The following is a 19,897-nucleotide window of genomic DNA, read 5'->3' as shown; positions in this document are numbered from 1 at the left end:
TATTTATTGAATGAAGATACAAATAATGTCGGGTAATTACTACCATACACATTTCCCATATACCTCTGGCATTGTCTAGCCTCAACGCCACTATGGTAACAGACGTTACAAGCTATAGCCTACGATTAATGTGGGTTTTTTTTTCTTTTGTCCCCCATATTAAATAATTTACTGCATCATCTCTGCCAGTTCAAGAAGAACTAATATGGATTACATTCTTCATTAATTAATTTCGTTTATTCATTGTATGCATGTTAATTAGAATTACTATTGAAAAATAATGTCACCTCGAATCAATGACAAGTCATCTAGCAATTTATAATTGCAATTTATTAAAATGCCTTTTCGTTGTGTTTTCTTTCAGACCCATGTTGTAACGCACTGATGGATTAACGATAAAAAGTGCACTCGCGTAAACTGCTCTAAAATTGATCACAGATCAAATATCATGGAATAAAACGGCGAAAAGTAAGGATCACACAAGTCATGTACCCAGATTATTTATTGTACCGTTTTGTTACACATTGTAAAGCCAGTGGAAACAAAACTAGGAAGATGACAACACGTAATGATGCAACGTAAGATAAATTATGCTATCATAAAATAGAATATTATAAAAATTACCACTCACTGAGTAAACATGGTAAACAGCAAGCAAACATCAATTGTTCAAGTCCGACAGCAATCACCAGAGGTCATGCGTCTTTTGTCACACTCATCAGGAATTTGGGGCATTAACTCACTAAAGGGTAAAGCTTAGCGACAGTTACAATAATGAATAATGAATGACTGTCGTATCATTTCCCCGACTACTTCTGGTATGGAGGCATGCTTTTCATTTAGTTTCACGTCACTTCCATGACGTAGATACGTAAAGATCATTGGTATACAGGCAAATTAGTCACTTTAAGAAACTGTAGATGAGATACTAGTTTGATAACATGAATAATTTTGCAGTGAGTTAAGATACAAAGTGTACAAAATTAATTATAATTCCTCATTCAAAAGAAATCTTGTTGCCAAGCATCCACAGCTTTCCATTACGATGGCCCCGGCAGAGTAGTGTACCTGCAGAAAATAGATGTCATAAAGGGGATTTTAATTTGATAGGGTGCCAATAGTATATATATATATATATATATACATATATATGGTTGAGAGCGTCCTGTGCTCTCAATAAAAGCAAGTTTGTCTGTTGAAAGGCAGGTGGCATGCTGATGCATGGTTTTAAAAAGTGTACAACGAATACAAGCAAATTATCTGAGGTATTCCTGCCATTTGAAATTAAAACACAAGGAAGGCAGTGAGTATACGTTGCGAAAGAATCACAAATAAAATAAAAGTGTAGGGCATTGTGCATCCAGAAGCATCTAATAAGACGAAAGTGGATGATGAACGGTATCGGCCGCAACATTTAAAGTTTAAAGTTCCCCTGTTTAAAGTTTGGAGTGTTTATATTATTGTTAAAAGGCATTTACCAAAATGACCAAGTATACGAAAAACGCAGCATGTATTGTCAGTCAAGCCAAGAAGTGTGATTTTTTCGAAGAAAGTTTGTTTTTTTCATAAACGATTCCATCTCGTTTGCAATTCTCGTAATTCTAGTTACGTGATGACCTCCTTTAAGCCAGGTTTACACCAAAGCCGAATTCTCCCGAATAAACTTTGACCGATTCTGCGCGAATATGGTCTGAATCAGATGGATTCGGTGGATTCGGAACATATTCGTCTCTGATTCGGGGAGCTCCCCGAATCAGAGACGAGTAGGTTCCGAATCAGTCCCGAATCAGAGCAGAATTGCCAATCTGGCTATATTCACGATGTGTATTTTAGGCCATTCTGGCCACTCAATCGACCTATTCGGCTGCTTTTCGGTCGTATTCTGGCCTATTCGGCTCACTCGCCTGTATTCTGCTCTGTATTCGGGTAATGATTGAATTGATTCGGGGAGGTATTCGGGGCATTCTGGGCAGATTCGGTTCTATTCGTGATATTCGGGTCTATTTGGCTATAGTTGATTCGGGCCGTTACTCCCCTAATGATACGAATAGGCCCGAATCTGCCAAGAATGCCCCGAATGCCTCTCCGATTCCAACCGAATTCCATCTGAATACACCCCAAATGTGGCCCGAGTGAAATTTGTCGGGGCCACATTCGGGAGTAGTTTTGAGTGCATTCGACTGGTTTTGAACATTTCAAAACGAGCTGCGGAATCCCTCCACGAATGTTCCACAATCCCTCCCGAATTTTCGCCCATTTAGGTATGGAGAACAGAATGCTTCCGAATCCATCCGAATACGTGTATTCGGGTCGATTAGCAGCTGATTCGGCTCCGGTGTAGCCGAGGCTTTAAGACGAGTATGAGAGCTTTTTACTAAGTACCAACACACTTATACGGTAAACATAATATAGCAATAATCGAAAATGTTTTAATATCCTATTTGATCATTCTGTGAAAAGTACATAATATACTGAAATAATCCTAGTGAATATACTCACCTCGATCAGTAGACACTTTTTCTCTTCATGAGAACAGTGAGGCAGGTGATGACGGAGAGGATGAAAACGACGACGAGAAGAGCGTACGTGGTCGACGATTGTTGAAGGACCCGTCGATGAGGACAAGCTATGGGACCTCCTATCGATAGAGCACCAAAGAACAACAATAATGTTTGCTTCTTCCTGATTTCTTTTCCATACATTTTCTCAGTAGTGTATTGATTAAGGCAAGGACCTTTTCCCTGCTTTTTTTTTTTTTTTTTTTTTACTAAACGAGACGCCACCCGAGTCAACGATATTTAGTCATGATCCTGTATGAAGACACTTTCGTTGCTGACTCTTTTCCTGTTCAAATCGTCGACTTAAGTTTTTTTTTTCTTATACGTCAGTGAAAGCAAATTATATTTGGCAAAACGCTGCAGAACATCTGTCTAAAACAAGGAGAAATAAAAAAAAAATACAGTCGTATTGTTCATACTAACTAATGAGATATTATAACGTTCCCATTCGACCTGGAACGCTTCTGAACGTAATGACTAATACTATCAAAACAGGCGCATCACTTGTATCCATCTGTCAGTAAAGCTCTCTGGCGCCCTCTTGTCTTGCGTGGCTCTTCGCTCTCGGATTATCATTTTTTTTTTTTAAATCTGCACTTCGTGAAAGGAGATTTCTGATCCCTGATTTCCGAGCCTGTGATACTCTAACCTGTTGACCAGTTGGATAAATTTCATACTTATTATACACACACTACATTCTCTGATCTCAGAAAGATGGACCAAAATAATGTTTTTTTAACCTACCAAAAAGAATTTCTGCCCGGCAGTGTACTATCCATGACAACGTATCTCCAAATCCGTTGGTCGCAGAACACGTGACATTGATGCAAGTATCGGGGAGTGGAAACAGGATCGTTGAGGCACAGCTGGAGGAGGACAAGGTATCGTTATCAGCTGTAATGGTGTATGTATGGAGATGTGGGTAAGGCTGGTCAGAGAGGTCAACATGACAGGTGATGATTAGAGTGACCAGGTTTCCTTCAGCTCTGATTTCCGTCGTCTGGATCCTAAGGATGTTGCTACCAGGTTGTTCGGGGCCGGCTGTCAAAAGTGAAATAGAATTTAGAAAAAGGAAAGGGTGATTTATCAGTAATTATAAGGGAAGAGATTAGAAGGTTTCTTTTCATACTCAAAGCAATGATCTAATAGCAACCTGAAACATGATCAGATCAGCAGTTTAGATTTTGATTGCTGAGAACTTGAAATCATACAGTTTGTTTAGTCATTGAAGATCAGCACTTTTCTAGTAAAAGGTGTCACAATGTTGTTATTGTCAACATGTTTGTCTTCATTGCAAACCCGCGAGTACCACTTACATTCTGAAGTTTGCAGAACGGCTGTAAATGTAACGTATTTAACAAACGTAAAACCTTTGCAGAATCATATGAACAAAATTGCAGTGTTTGATATTCTTTTCAATTTGGGGAGACAATAAAAACGGTAAAAGGAAAACAATGCAAAACTTTCAAATAAGAAATGTTACTGTAATTCCGAGAAAAAAAGAAACCTGTGTTTTTTATTCACCTGTCTTAGAGGGACAGTAGGTCTTCGTCATTTCAGTCTCTCCATATTCATTTATTCCAGTACACACGACATTGATGCATGTGTTGGCTTGAGGGTCAATCGTCACCGTAGGAGAAGCTGAATCGGAAATCACGTTATCTTCGACTGCAATGAGGTACGTGTTGATTGGAGGAAAGGGTTGGTCTTCTGGATCCACGAGGCAAGTAATGACGAGGTTTGGTTCATCATCTCCTCGAATCTCAAATTCTACGCTGATGATATCTTCATCTGGCCTGTCTGTTTGATAATTATGATTATTGTTATGCATTGATCTGCGTCCAAATCGGAAATGAAAGTGGAGGTTCCTCAAGATGAAATGTGATTCCTTGACGTCACATATGGTAAAAACAAACAAACTAACAATTTGTAGGAAGTTGACCTTGACTCCCAGGCGTCCAGTTAGTACGTATTTTATATATATGAAACCGAGATTATATACAATACTGTGATTGATAATGCAATGACATTTCAGGTGGCAATTCTGGCTTCGATAAAGAAACGCCGAGGTAGCCCGACATGGCAGAATGAATTAAAGTGGTGTCACCAAGGATGCTTAAACGAGCATGATAAATTTGAGTTGTGCTATTAGACTGCTGAAAACAAACAGTGTTCCGAGGGTTCGTTAATCCGAAAATGAAATCAAGGTCGTTATTCTGAAGGTTAGTTCATCCGAAAACGAGATGATTAAAGGTTCGTTTATCCGAAAACGAAATGTCAGTCGTTATTCCGCAAATTGAATAATTCATGGCAAAGAAGTGCTCATCCTGATGATGATGTAGAAGAGGGGGATTGTGGCATACCAATACGGAGGAGGAGAAGATACTTCTTTTTCATCAATTACATAATTACAATTATTCCATCAGTTCGTCAATAAGTACGTATTATATACCGTGTTTGCTTTTATGTGTTACACGTTTGTGTGTGTGCGTGTGTGTGTGTGCGTGTGTGTGGGGGGTTTTTTAATTCAGCTTTCATTGTTTAATTGATACCCTAAAAAAATTTTTAAGTAGATCATCGTATTACGTAGTTAAATTATATATCATTTTTTTCTTTTTCGGCCGGAATTCCGAACCATATTTCATTTTTGGATTTACAAATAACTTATAACGAACCCTATTCTCTTTTGGAATTAATGAACCGTATTTAATTTTCGGATAAACCCACCTTGGGAATAACGAACCTTATTCCATTTTAGGAGTCACGAAACCTTGGGAGTATCGAACATCGGGAATAACGACCTTTTTTTTCATTTTCGGATTAACGAACCTTCGGAATGATGAACCTTCGGAATAACGCACTGTAACCTCTTGAAAACACATAACATGTACTAAAATATCCTCAAGGAATGCTGCATTGTAGGAATAGCACAACTCACTACTTAGTCCGTAAAATTATGAGTTAGTTGTAATGATGAATACCGTTAGGACAGTGTGTTAGCGTGGCTGAGGTCGTCCCAATCCCGTTCGTCGCGGAGCACGTGAGTTCGATGCAGGCGTTGGGGCGTGGTGAGAGGATGGCTGAGGCGCAGCTTGATGACGATAGAGTCGTAGTCTCAGTCCCGATGGTGTAGGTGTGGAGGTACGGGGACGGCTGATCAGTGAAGTTCACGTGACAGGAGATGACCAGATTAACCAGATTATTTTCGCCTTTAATCTCTACAGCATTGATGGATAAGATGTTCTCTCGTGGAGGGGTAACGGGACTTGGCGTGATACATGGAGTGATAGACTGGGGCACACCACCTCCTGTTAGTCAATTTAAGCATTTATTGTTGAAATCGCATGTTACGAGTTGACATCTTAAAGTAATGAACTATTTCAAGTGTAATCGTAGGTCATATCAAAGCACAAGTAGAACTTTAAAATTAAAAATATTAAATTGATATGGGAGTCTCTGATTACACAGAGAAACAAAATTGTGGCACAGTACAAGTGTAATACAAAGTATCGCCAAAACAGAAGTTGTATAAAGAGGACATAGAGAATCGTTTAGACTATTGTGCGCTATAAGTAAATTACTACAATAATACTATCATCATTCATGTTTAGATTTTCGCGATGATACTTTTGAACCATGTGGCCTTCTGTATCCTAATTTTGTGCTTGTTTTGTAGATCTACACGATCAACGTGATATGGGTATGATAGAAGAAGCAGGCAAACATACAATTTTCTTCTACTTGCTACATTACCATAAACTACATGTGCTCGATGGGACATGTACAGCTATTACTTGTGGCGCAAATAAAGTGAACGAAGGGAAATTCATCAAGCACATGCATAAACAAACATGCTGACCCTTATGCAAACACAGAGAAACATTGGGTGAATATGTCAATTCACATGCATATGAGATATATTATAGTGACTTTATTTAGTATGGTAAACCCTCTGGCTAAAGCAATTAGTGAAAAGCAATTAAAAAAAAAACGTAGCAGACATGGAAATGATTTCTTCTTACCCGATAATTTGATACATTAATGTACATAATGATACATGATAACATTCTTTTAAATTCTTTAAATTTGTAGGGTGATTATTATACGGTTAACATTACAAAAGCGTCGTAGAGTTTCATAACCACAACAATTAGAATTTGATAATTTCGAATACGTTGACACGCTTTAATAATGTCTTTGTATTTAGGAAATGCACTTTTATCTGGTATATTAATTTCTACAAGGCTTCGACTTATATAGTTCACAGAGAGGGAAAATTTCCACCAACATCAACATAAGAGGTGTAATATTTGTGACGAATAAAACTGGCATGCAGTGCGTGTGAAATAGTAAAATTTAATGGATTTACCTGTAACCTTAAGAGTGACAGAACGCACGACACCGTACACTTGACACTGAAGTATATCGCCGTTGTTTGTTATCGTTGGAGTGAATGTCAACTCGCTGCTTATGTCGTAGTAAGTAAAGCGATCAACCCCGGCGCTCAAGCCTTTGTTCAAGTCAACGTTAGTAAATATTGCGGCTGCAGCACCCTCATCTCCTGTTTACACACACATCAGAATGAATGGATAAAAGAATAAGGTATTAGATAAATGACGTATTTTGTACATCAGTACATCTGTACAATTTCTACATCCAACAGGATGACAGGACATTGATCATTAACACATGATGGAATTAGAGACATATAGTGAAGTACTACTAAAATGGGGTGGCATATGGTTATGTGACGCTTACGTCATGTAGCTCATTAATTCTCCTGATTTCGATTTGCATTTGGAACCACTATTGCAATAATATCATTTTTGACAGCAATATAGCTAACATTTCGATCAAAAAGTTTGTATTTGATTATTGGAGAAATAACTAAACATCTTTACATGTTAAATCTTGAAGAGAAACACAAAGCATATAGGGGTGGTCATACCAAAATCAGTGAATAGGATATCAATGATCTTGTATGGTGATATAGATACCAATTCTGTTCATGCTGATATGTGAGATGTTCCAGTCATGATTAAATGTCATACTTCAAGTGAATTCTCTCCGAAACAACAACAGCGAATATGATATGATTAGATTTGAATATTGATATTGATAAGTAATAATGTTAATAATGATAATATACTAATAATGATAATGATAGTAATAATAATACAAATAATAACAATTCTTTATCCAAGGTAGATTCCACAGTGTTGCCATTGCTCTACCAGAGAGCCTTGTCATTATCATTTCCCTAGCTTTGCCAGATACCCATTTATACACCTGGGTCGAGAGGGACACGGTGGATAAAAACATCAAGGACGTAAACACTGGGCTAGAATCGAACTCGGGCCCTGCGATGTGGAGTCGGGAGTCTTATCCACTAGGCCACAGCGCCCCCACCCTATGCCAAACTGTAATGATTATTCACAAATATCGTGAAAAAAAGGAGAAAGAATATGACAAAATTGAAACTAGAGAAGCACTCTGAGAGCGCAGACCTCCGCCAAGCAGTCATTTTCACCACTGATCTTGTTCTCCCACAGAGATCAGTGGTTTCCATCCATACGCATGCATACTGAAACTAGACTCGGAATTTGTCAAGACTGACAAATTAGGTGATCCGATTTTTTTTTTTTTTAATCAATGATTCGAGTCCTGATCGCAATAGGCATGACCATATAGGTTTCATCTGTGTTTAGAGACATTGGCCGTGTGATATTTGGATTCTCATTTACAAAAGAGAGTCAGGTCTACCATCTTTGGTACCAAATTCGGTATAAACCAGGGAGGTACCTCCCTGGTATAAACTATAACGAAGATACAGAATGAAGTACATTTAACCATTGACCCAACTTTGCACAGCCAAGATGGCATCTGAGCAAAAAGTGGTTATTTTGTGAAATGATTCTTGTAACATGGTCTTTGCGTGTGCAAAATATTGGAAAGATAGGACATGTATTCACCAAGATACAGGTTGAAACATTTATGACCTTTGACCCTAATTTACATACCCAAGATGGTGTCTGATCAAGTAGTTGTTATTTTATGAAATAATGTACGTGACATAAACTAAACATGTGCAAAATATGGGGGTGATAGGGGCTGTTTTTCTAGAGTTATTGCAAAGAAAGTTGCAGAAAGAAAGAAATATCTCAATACATCGAAGATAAGTTTGATTTCAACCAAGTTTTTTGACGTGATCTCGGCGTCGTATGAAAAGATGGAGCGAATATTTACGATAGCCCAAAGTCTCAGCTACAACATATTAAAATCTGGGAGAAATTCACCGAGGAGTAAGTGAGCTAGTGCTCGATAAAGACCGTCATGTCAATTTTCATTTCCAGAAAAATTCCCTCCCATAGAGATAACACGTAAACTGGTTAAATTTGACAAGGTTACATTATATCCATTTTCACGAGGTGAAGACATCATCCGATTAAAATTTTGATGAACAAAACTTAAAGAGTATTAAATTGGCTACAACATACTAAAATCTGGAAGAAATTCACCGAAGGGTAAGTGAGCTAGTCGTCAATAAAGACAATCATGTCAATTTTCACATCTAGAAAAATTCCCTCCCATACAGATAACACGTCATAACGAAGATACAGGAAGAAGTACATATGACCTTTGACCCCACTTTGCACAGCCAAGATGGCATCTGAGCAAAAAGTGGTTATTTTGTGAAATGATCCTTGTAACATGGTCTTTACGTGTGCAAAATATGGTAAAGATAGGACATGTATTCACCAAGATACAGGATGAAACATTTATGACCTTTGACCCTAATTTACATACCCAAGATGGTGTCCGATCAAGAAGTTGTTATTTTATGAAATAATGTACGTGACATGAACTAAACATGTGCAAAATATGAGATTGATAACCATTGTTGTTCTTCATCTATTGCACAGAATGTAGTAGAAAGAAAGAAAAATAAAGAAAAAATTATGTTATTTTATAGAAATTTGAAGGAGAAGCATTAAAAAATCAGAAAAAGATAAAGTTAGGAAGGGAGATTAAGACTAAATAAAGAAAAAGAAGAAAAAAGAGTTTGGAAAAAAAAATAAAAAAATATTGGCAAGGGTGAGGCTCGAACCAGGGACCTTAGGATTACGAGTCGGATGCGCTATGCAATGACCTATTTCATGCTCCATAGGCCCTGTGTATTAAGCAAAATGACGCTGCATCGAAGCCACGTGCCATTTTCAACCAAGTTTTTCGACGTGATGCCGGCCTCGTATGAAAAAATGGAGGGCACATTCACGATAGCCCAAAGTCTCAGCTACAACATACTAAAATCTGGGAAAAATTCACCGAAGCATAAGTGAGCTAATGCTCGAAAAAGATAGTCATGTCAATTTTCACTGCCAGAAAAACTGCTCTCCCATAGAGATAACACGTAAACTGGTCAAATTTGACAAGATTACTTTTAATCCATTTTTACGAGGTGATGCCGCCATCCAATCAAAATGTTGTTATTACATTAATGAAAGAACATTTAATAAGCTACAACATACTGAAATCTGAGTGAAAATTGGCAGAGGATAAGTGAGATACGCCCAAGTAAACTTGAAAATTGATGACGTCATTTTGAAAATTTACTTTTTTTACTTTATTAAGAAATTTGATATCTTTTAATCACTTTTTCAGTATCGCCAACCCATAAACTGACATGTACAACTCATCAGCTTTCAGAATATGTAAAGAAAATGGGGGGTCACCGTCCATCCTGACGAGTAAAATCGGATTTAAAATTGGCGGTTTTTGGGCATTGTTGTACTGTATATCGCCATTGACGCGCGCGCGGAATTTCAACTTTGACAGTCCCGTATGACGTCATATTGAGTCGGATTGACTTGAAACTTGCTAGAAATGTTCCTTGACTTTTCAGACATCCGATAAATGTAAAAAATCGGGAAATTTCTGTTGCATATGAGCTGTACGTGCGTATATGTGCGCGCGCGTACGCGTCCGTCCAATTTTTTCAATTTTTCAAAAAATGCTGCAAATGGTCTGAAACGTGTGCAAAAAAAAATTGAGCTCGATTTGAGCATACAAATATTTCAACGCGCGCGTACGCGCACGTTTTAAGAGAAAATATGAATTTTGAGAATATGAGTAGAATGCGCATAACTTGAAATATATGTGACGTAAATTTCATTGAAAAACTCTATTCCATTAGTGAGATATGATTGAGAATGTGTTTTCATATAATGACGTCACAGTGACGTCACGGTCGACTGATCACTATTATACATTAGATCTGTCGTCTTTGGGACATGATACATATATGGTATAATTTTGAAATTGATAGGAAGAGGACTTTCTGAGCTAACCTCTACACAAATTTTGTCCAGAAATAAAGAAGAAGAAGAACCAACAAAGAATCCGTACAGATACAGAAGGTGATCCGAGAGGATTCTCGGATCACCTAATTAGCCCGATTTCCCGATATAAAAGCTTTTTGTTACATCTTCAATTCCCAGCTGCGCGGTGCCACGCCCGCGCATAGCCGCAGAACCCCCCCCCCCCCCAAAAAAAAGCAAACAAACAAACAAACAAACAAAAAAACGCGCAGCTTGAACTCCTGAATGACCCAACCTGCCAAAATATCAAAAAAAAAAAAAAAAAAAATCTTCATAAAATCCATGAAAAAATTCCCTGATCACTACCAAAATTTAATCATCTATTTCTTGTGTCATTCTCAAACCTTTTCTATAAGTTTTAAACAAATTCGTTCCCAATTTTTCGAGTTATTTTGCACACAGACAAATGAACAAACAGACAAACAAACAAACACCAGCAAAAGACATAACCTCCTTAGCGGAGGATATAAAGAATAAGAATTATACTCACGTTCTCCAGCACATCGTACGCCAACGTCATCGTCGTGCCCACAGCTTTCGTCCCAGTCAGCAGGGTGGCATCCCCACGGGTAGTGATAGCACTCTAAAAGGGAATTTTTATCCAGTGTGGGACACTTAATTCCATGGTCTAACCAAATGGGACCAGATCCTTCTCCGAAATGGGCGTCGTGATAAACCGAGGCAGCCGATGAGTACCCAAGCTGTCGGCACACCGCGTTCCCTTCCTCAGTATCCCAACCCCAGTCACACGCCGTGCCCCAGACCCCGTCACACAGTATCTCCACTCGACCTTCGTGCTCGTCTGTCCCTCCCACAAGTCTCACTGAAAAACAAAAACAAAAACAAAAACAAAAACAACAAACAAAACAAAATATTAGGAGGCAATTTCAAATGAGACATTGAGTCATATTTTCTGAATCATACATTACAGCACTAAGGGAACTGCACAGTAAATATTCAACAATGTTCAAGTAACAATGGATGCGGTTGGGGCCTTTCTGATAGCAACGTTGATTTGCATTCGCTGTTCTAAAAAAATGGTACAGAGTGTAGACAAGATATTGGAGAGGCATGCTTTTGCTCACAATTACTTCAACACAACTAGATGAATATTGTAAGTGACTTGTAATTAATGATAAGCACTAAGATATTTCATATGTTCAAACAGATTACCTATCAGTAAAAGTACCCCAAGAGCCTCACTTTTTTTATTTAAAGATTATAACTATGGCAACGCAAACATCTTTCCAGTGTGGCCGGGTTGAATAGGTTTAGACATTTTTACACGCAGTTGGGAAAGAATCGGCTGTATAATGTAAATTAAGGTGTGATCCAGACGTGCTGTCAAAATGTGGCCCGCCACGCCTGAAGAATTAGGGAGCTTTTAGATTTTAATAGACGCTGACTTTTAGGGAGGAAAAGCCTGTCCTGCGCATGCGCAAAGTCGCTTATCACAATCGATCCCGCGTCGTCTGAGTTTTTACGTCATTTTCGGGTCATGTTTGCGTCGGCTCAAATTCACGACGCAGAAAACTTGGTCTTACTTGATGCAATGATCATATGAGGGTACCACTTTACTTTGTAAAGGCTGTGTCTTCGCGAAATCAAAAGCTACTTTGCAGCAGGACGCAGGGTTAGAGAAGAAAAGGGCCAACGCAGTTGTCGTCTGCAATAGCGTCCTCGTCGCAAATCTAAAGCTTCTATGAGAGTAGGCCTACATCAGCGAGAAGCTTCACCCGCCATAAGACGAGGATTAGCAAGGGGCCATGAAGCAGGCTTGGTGTGTTCTAACAGTAACACAACTGTAACAAAACAATAAGTCATTTTGCAAATAACGCAGGTTCAAATGATAATTATTAAAACAATGAATAACACCTCCTGCGTGCAATGATTCCACCACAAACGGCCATGTTGGTTGGGAGAATACTGATTTCCGATGTTTCAAATAAGACAAGCACCCAGAATATCCGAGTGGTTTGCCCTTTCAGAACAACGTTGCATTTACCAAAGCTCGATCATGCTCTGCAAGTCTTGTTACACACACAATGCACTGTTACATACCTTATGCTTTGTAACTTAAAAGGGTGAAATAGATGAATCAATGGACACGTTATAAAGGATCAGAACTTCCATGGGCTGAGAAACACGCAAAGTTTAATGAGCTACACATTCTCTCTTGTGTTAGTCTGTTAGTTTGGTTTTTTGGAATGAATCCATATTTTTCGCTGTACTCACCAGTTCTACCATCGCACGGTCTTGAGCAGTGACTTCCTCGGAAACCGTAGTAAAAAGTCTAACATTGCCCCTGAGCGACTGTGGCCATCTGCAAAGTCCGTGTTTCTCATTCGTTTTTTCCTTCTTTTCCTTTTGCTTCAAAGATTGTGGCAATGCAATCGACAAAATATCCATAAAGCTTCGATCTTATCTTTCGTGCAATTACATTTCATATCATTACTTCGTTTTCGTTTTGCACCTTATCTCCACATCACATGGGAGTCAATTGTACATGGAAACACACTAAAGATATTTTTTCCATTTCCGTCGTTCGTACAGAAAATGACACGAGCTACCAAAATGTGACAAGTAAGAAACTCACAGGTAAACAATGCATCAATGCAAGAGATTCTAGAGATTAATGTCGCCAAGAAATATGTCTGATAACATAGTGATCTATGTCATTACTGAACTTATGACCATTAAGATTGATAAAAAGATGATCATTTTTACATAAACGGTTTTACATGTCTGCCAAATTCACTTAAGAAGATCACGTCGATACCATCGAAATTCGTCGGCAATATTACCTTTATTAGAAATATGGTTAATAATATCCACCCATGTTTGTCAGTGAAACATAATGAGTGGGGATCGGACTTTGAAATGAGACATGACTTATACGTGAGCCAATGGACACAAAAGGGCAGAAAGAATCTCCTTATTTTGAATGAATCTATTTTTCTTCCATAGTTTACATCATTTCATTCCAACTAGAAAAATGATAATTACAAAATATGTGTTATTATCTTTATACCACACCTTTTCAAAACCGTAAAGTCATAAGATGAAAAGATATACCGGCGTCCGTAAGTTTATTCCAGGTATAACGGAATATCCTCAGAGAGTCCGATGAGGGAGTAGAAAATTTCTGCCTTCGGAGCCTTACATCAGATCGAGGGAACGTGCTTGGGATTTTCGTATTTTCTGGTCAAACGACGAACCACCTGTTTCAATATTTTGACATCATCTTCTCAGGGATATCCCCAAAAGATCTTATTTCTTCATCTCACGACATTGCTCTACCGCGGTACCGTAAATTCGACTTGAAAGAGTGTGCTGATGTATCCGTGTGAAAGTTCACTTCCGTCACACAATACTCTGTACCATCGACTCAATGTTTGGATTCGGATGAGGAGGGGATGTTCCTTAAAGGGATAGTATAGTTTTGGTTGAGGTGAGGGTTCAGTCTTTAACTTTTGAATGATACTTAGAAACTACTTTAGAAATGTTGAAGAGTATATGATTCTAAGAGGATTTAAAAGTTTATTTGATGAAAATTAGTTTTAAAATTGCTGAGATATCCAAAACAGAGTAAAACAAAACGATCCTAATATAAAGGTGCATGGTTCTCTCCTTTTATTAGGATTGCTTTGTTTTGGATGTCTCAGCCCTTTCAAGACCAATTTTCATTATATGAATTCTTCTTACAAGTTATGCTCTTTTATATTTCATAAGAGGTTTCTCATTATTTGAAGAAAAAAAATCATTATATAAAAAAGCACGTTGGAAACCTGTAGTCCTATCTCAACCGAAACAGTGCGACTCACACACTGTTTTTTTTTATGAATACACATGTCAAACTTAGATTCTTCTTTTTTGTTTTTTATCGGCAGATTGAGAAAGATCTAATCTTGCATTGAATATTCATGGATCATAATGGTGTCTGTGTCTGTGAGTGTTCATGGTTGTTATATAGAACTCATATCTAAAGCGTAGGGTATCTTTTTTATTTTTCATCGAAAGTCATTGATAAAATGAGGAAAAATACACAGATAAGGACAGTGTCACAGTTACCGCGGCTAGATAGCAGAGAAAATAAAAAATAGATATCATCGGCAGGAAAACGAGAAAAAAAAAAGAACAAGTGTCAATTTCCACTTTCATTCAATAATTAAAAAAATAACAGTAAAATTTGCTCATGCTTTAGAAAGAAAGAAAGAATTAATTTTGACGAAATCGTTCATTCTTATAATTCGCGGAATTGATTTGTCAATTTCAGCATTCTATCTCATCATCTGACGTCACGTGTCTGAGGGACGATGTGATATTTTGGGCAACTTTCCAAGATAGAGGTAGGGTGGCAGAAAATGATACCAAAATCCAAGCAGTTTTTCAAGAATATCACGAAATTGCCAAAAACTATGGCAAAAGAGCTTACGAATTTAAGATATGCATCCAAAAACAATGTCATCTTAAACTTTTAGACATTAAGAGCCTATATCCAAATTTTCTGTCAGACCCTCTAAACAGTGGATCAGACTATCCACTGTGCTAGTTGTTTGTACGCCATCGGTAATCTGTACGCCATTTAAGTACCAGATCACGTGTTCTGAGCCAAACACTCCATCGGCTGTACAGTTAGCTGTTACTTCCAGGTTTGGTGTCAGAGGGCTTGGTACTTCAAGAGTAACGCTGGTTCCACCTAGATAAAATAATAACAAAAGAAAATAAAAGAGTATAGTTAATCACCTCACTTGAAATTGATTCCAAAAGCTCTTTCACTTGAAACTTCCATGGGTATGTAATCGTCTTGGAGATAAAGGAACAGTCAACTATTTTCAAGACATTGCGCAGACACGGTCATTGTGAATGACAATTTTGTGCTTCTTGTTGCACATTATATCCTATTCTTATTTCCGTTGATCCGAAGTTTTGTGTAGCGCTATGCATTTCCCTACAGAAGAAAAATATTTAAAAGAAAAAAAGTAAGCCATATAAACCGAGGTGGGAAGGAAATCTAAGCAACAAATTCACAGATAATTTTGCTGTGAAAAGGTATGCGTATGTATTTTTATGTATTGAATAAAAATTGAACCTGTTTTGATGTTTACATCTTACCTATATTTCGAATGGCGATGCAAAATACCCCAAAGAGGATCAATACTCGTTTATCAGTCGTCATTCCCGGACACCGGTGAATCCTGTAGGTGAAACGTCGAAGAAGGAATTTTCTGCACTGTTCAAAAGTTCTATAGACATTCTAAACATGCAAATTTTTGCTTTCGTTTTTTAAACTTATTGTAGATAAAATGTTACACTGTTACACGACCTAAATGATCTGACGAGACTGACCGCCTGATGTCCAATTTCTCCCCCGACCATTATTCGAGTATGTATGGAGACCATTCGACCATTTCACACTATATCTGCATATTGCTCCGCGTTTGCCGTTCTTGCTATAATTATTTGATAGTCCCAAATATTTTCCAAACCCACATTATACGCATGAATTATATTACAAGTGTGTCTGTATAAACTATTGCATCATTTTTTTTTCACTATAAAAGCAGATTTTCTAGCTTTCTAAGTGCATTTGAGTGGAACTATTTCATCTATGTGCGGCATGATACAATGATAATCATGTACGATAGTGCACGATAGTGTTGTAAAGACTCAGTTAGATACATGAACTTCATAAGCGAACTTCCAGTATGGGTTTGGAACTTAGTTATGCAGATATCACAAAGCACATACAGCCAATATTTCCGTATAATCATCACATTATGCAGTGGATTGTTGTTCTTTCCTTTGCCTAACAAAACACAGGAAATGATTGGTATTAACTTCGTCAACAGACACGTTGTAAGATAATCAAAGAACCATAATTTGACACCACGTGAATGACTCCCTTTCCTCTCTCAAATTTTTGAAGTATGTTTCACTTATGCTGACGCAAAATCAGCCGTGGCTTACTTCCGCATGTGCGAACAAGCATACTCTTCCTCTTTTTCTGAAGTGTTTCAAGGATAGAAATTGCATTTCCTCGAGACATTCATTTCCCTCACAGATGGATAATGACGCCAAAGATACGTTTAACTTTCTGCCAGTATAGGATTTCTCTCAGTATAGGATTATTCAGGTCTGTGGGTTTTGTTTGTTTGTTTGTTTGTTTGCTTGCTTGTTTGTTTACCTTTGTGAGGGAGAGATGTGAGAGATGGGGAGGAGAGAAGGGGGAAAAGGTCAGTCCTCCGAGACAGTATTTCGTTCAGTTGAAAATCATGTCTCGTATCTGTAATCAATGACTAAAATTTATCATTATCGCATTAATATAGATAAGATGTCTTGTCTGAGCATACATAAACTATCAACCACGAGCACATACACACACACACACACACACACACACACACACACACACACACACACACACACACATCCCACTCACCACACACTCAATACACGTATTTTATTTCGTGCATGTTACCTGAAACTTTTTTTTTAAAGATTGGAGAATGCATTAAAAAAAAAACAGACCCATGTATACGCTTGACAAGAAGCAGGCCTTCAGTCATTGTCAGTAGCTGTGGTTGGTGAAGGTGAATGTCTCTACAAATTGTACCTCATTTAGAGTTATACATTATATATTTCGGCGAATTTTTGCACAAAAAAAAATATAATAGATAAATAATTCCTATACGAGTAAAAACCATATCTTCTTCAAGCAGGTCTAGGTTTCGAGGAGAAAACAAAATCGTGGTATTATGAAGAATTAAAGTAAAACAAACCAATAATCACATTAAAAAGAAATTCTTGCAATCCTTTGATTCTAACTAACATTGTACCTCTACGGAGAACTGCAATCTTTAATTTTGTGGGGAATGCGTATTTGAGAGTATAATCAACAGCGCAGTTATTGTAATTTACTCATTTTGTTTGTTTGATTGCTTGCTTGCTTTTCTATATTTATCTCAAAGCTAGACACACGTGTAACAGTATCTTTGTTCGCATTTGAACAGTTCAGTTCACTGCTGCATGTATTCCATTCCAAGTCCCATTAGACCTGATGTAGCTATATTACAGATGAACCCCCTCACACCCATTAAAAAAATGTGCAAACACATTGCCTATAGATATGGTGATGGCAAAGTCAAAGCATAAACATGTAGTCATCTTAATAAAGGCGTTATTCACCATTTACAGATGAAGCCAAAACCCAGGTTTAGTGCTTCAAAATAGTTTTAAATGTGTCTTTCGGATAAAAACAACCAATGTAAAAATGTTTAGCAGTATACATAATCAATGTTAAATATTGTTAGATATACAAAATGTGAACAATAGTGATAATAAAATTGTTTCCAGAATAAACCGTCTACATACTGACAAAATAGTGATATCTCCTTATATCCTAGGTTTTATTGCGTCATTTTTATATGATATGGATGTTTTGATAACACTGTCGTGCACATATGCATCAAAATGTGATAACTTTTGATTTTTAAATCACTGCGCACAATGTAAACAATACCTTTAATTAAAAAAAAATCTCAGCAATGCTTATAGCGCCCTCTTGCTACCGCTATTAGAAGAGGACATTTCTCAATACAGTTCTGAGCTTTTGTCAGTATTAAATTGATGTGCCAAACCTTATAGTTCTTACTAGTATACACTTAGTATTAAACGTCCATATCATTGAATTTAGAAACAATTTTCATAGACCTTGTCGATTTTCATATTTTCGATGTAGATAACAGTACATGTATAACTTACAGAACCCCATTATTGCTACTTTTTATGGCGTTTTGAGAAGGAAAGACTGCATTGATAACTAGCCATTAGCTGAAAAGCACTTTTTTTTTCTTTAATTTCGGCAGTAAAGGAGTATATTTGATTTTGCAGCCTGCAAATAGCATTTATAGCATGCTTGAGGACTTTTGGAGTTCCTATCTTGATATGACTCTCTAATTGCATAAAACTGTAATTCATCAACTCTAAATATCAATACTGATGAAGATTTTGTAAAATTTTTTTCTTTGACGATTTGAGTTGAAGGTTGCGCGTGTAAACGAATACGATTTAACACAAATTAGGTACAAAGCTTCTTTGCAACTTGAACAGGTCCGTACAATTTATATTACAGAGTATGATTAAACACTTGGTAGCTGTTTTCATTCTTTGAACTGGTTTGAAAAAAAAAAAAAACACCCACACACAAACCTAACTACATAAATCTTATTCACAGATGAATCTGTCGGCGCATATTATGACCCTCAGACTTACAAAATAATACTCCCCAATTCAGCTCTGACTTCTGATGTTATACTATAACATTTCGCCCGATCTGCATGGTGCATATTCCATTACACGAGTTATGATAACCAAACATATAAACGTTTGCAGTTGGCACTTTTCATCTTATATTAATGGAGGATCTTTAGGCAAATGGATGGGTGCGAATACCGTCCTTTTGGACAAGCAACAGCCTCATGCACACTCTACATGCGTGTAGAAGTAGATTTGACCTTCATGTCTATATAATTTCTCTCACCGTGCTCACAATGCATGAAAGCGACCATCAAGTATGACTGTATGATGAATTGAAACAAACAAACAAACAAACAAAGATACATTTGCTGGAATCGTGTGCAAAACAATGCAAACGAAGATGCAACACTGAATTACAAGGTCTTCGACCAGCCTTTAATGTATAGCATTCACCCGTTACGTCATTTCCCAAACCTGTAAAGGACAAGTGCATCCTCAAACAATGATTTCATCTTATATTAATGGAGGATCTTTAGGCAAATGGATGGGTGCGAATACCGTCCTTTTGGACAAGCAACAGCCTCATGCACACTCTACATGCGTGTAGAAGTAGATTTGACCTTCATGTCTATATAATTTCTCTCACCGTGCTCACAATGCATGAAAGCGACCATCAAGTATGACTGTATGATGAATTGAAAC

The 19,897-nt window shown here is 37.5% G+C and overlaps 1 protein-coding gene across 1 annotated transcript; it reads right to left on the bottom strand.

Moving 5' to 3' along the window:
* Positions 1-2,504: 2,504 nt before the first annotated feature.
* LOC140240486 (uncharacterized) lies at positions 2,505-18,710 on the bottom strand. Its single transcript, XM_072320260.1, has 8 exons — positions 18,701-18,710; positions 11,427-11,759; positions 6,928-7,119; positions 5,540-5,866; positions 4,083-4,358; positions 3,875-3,877; positions 3,303-3,599; positions 2,505-2,638 (listed from the first exon to the last, which is right to left on the bottom strand). Exons 1-8 carry the CDS (start codon positions 18,708-18,710, stop codon positions 2,505-2,507), a joined length of 1,572 nt encoding a protein of 523 aa, XP_072176361.1.
* Positions 18,711-19,897: the final 1,187 nt, after the last annotated feature.

This window comes from Diadema setosum, chromosome 17, assembly GCF_964275005.1.
Source record: "Diadema setosum chromosome 17, eeDiaSeto1, whole genome shotgun sequence".
NCBI lineage: Eukaryota > Metazoa > Echinodermata > Echinoidea > Diadematoida > Diadematidae > Diadema > Diadema setosum.
The sequence above is the reverse complement of the archived record's forward strand: the minus strand, read 5'-3'. Positions and strand labels throughout refer to the sequence as shown.

Bases quoted from the DNA above. Each gene is read 5' to 3' on its own strand.
- LOC140240486 (XM_072320260.1), bottom strand. The intron at 5,867-6,927 runs GTAAATCCATTA...ATTGACTAACAG, and splicing joins TGTCACTCTTAAGGTTACAG to GAGGTGGTGTGCCCCAGTCT. The intron at 4,359-5,539 runs GTATTCATCATT...ATTATCAAACAG, and splicing joins GCTAACACACTGTCCTAACG to ACAGGCCAGATGAAGATATC.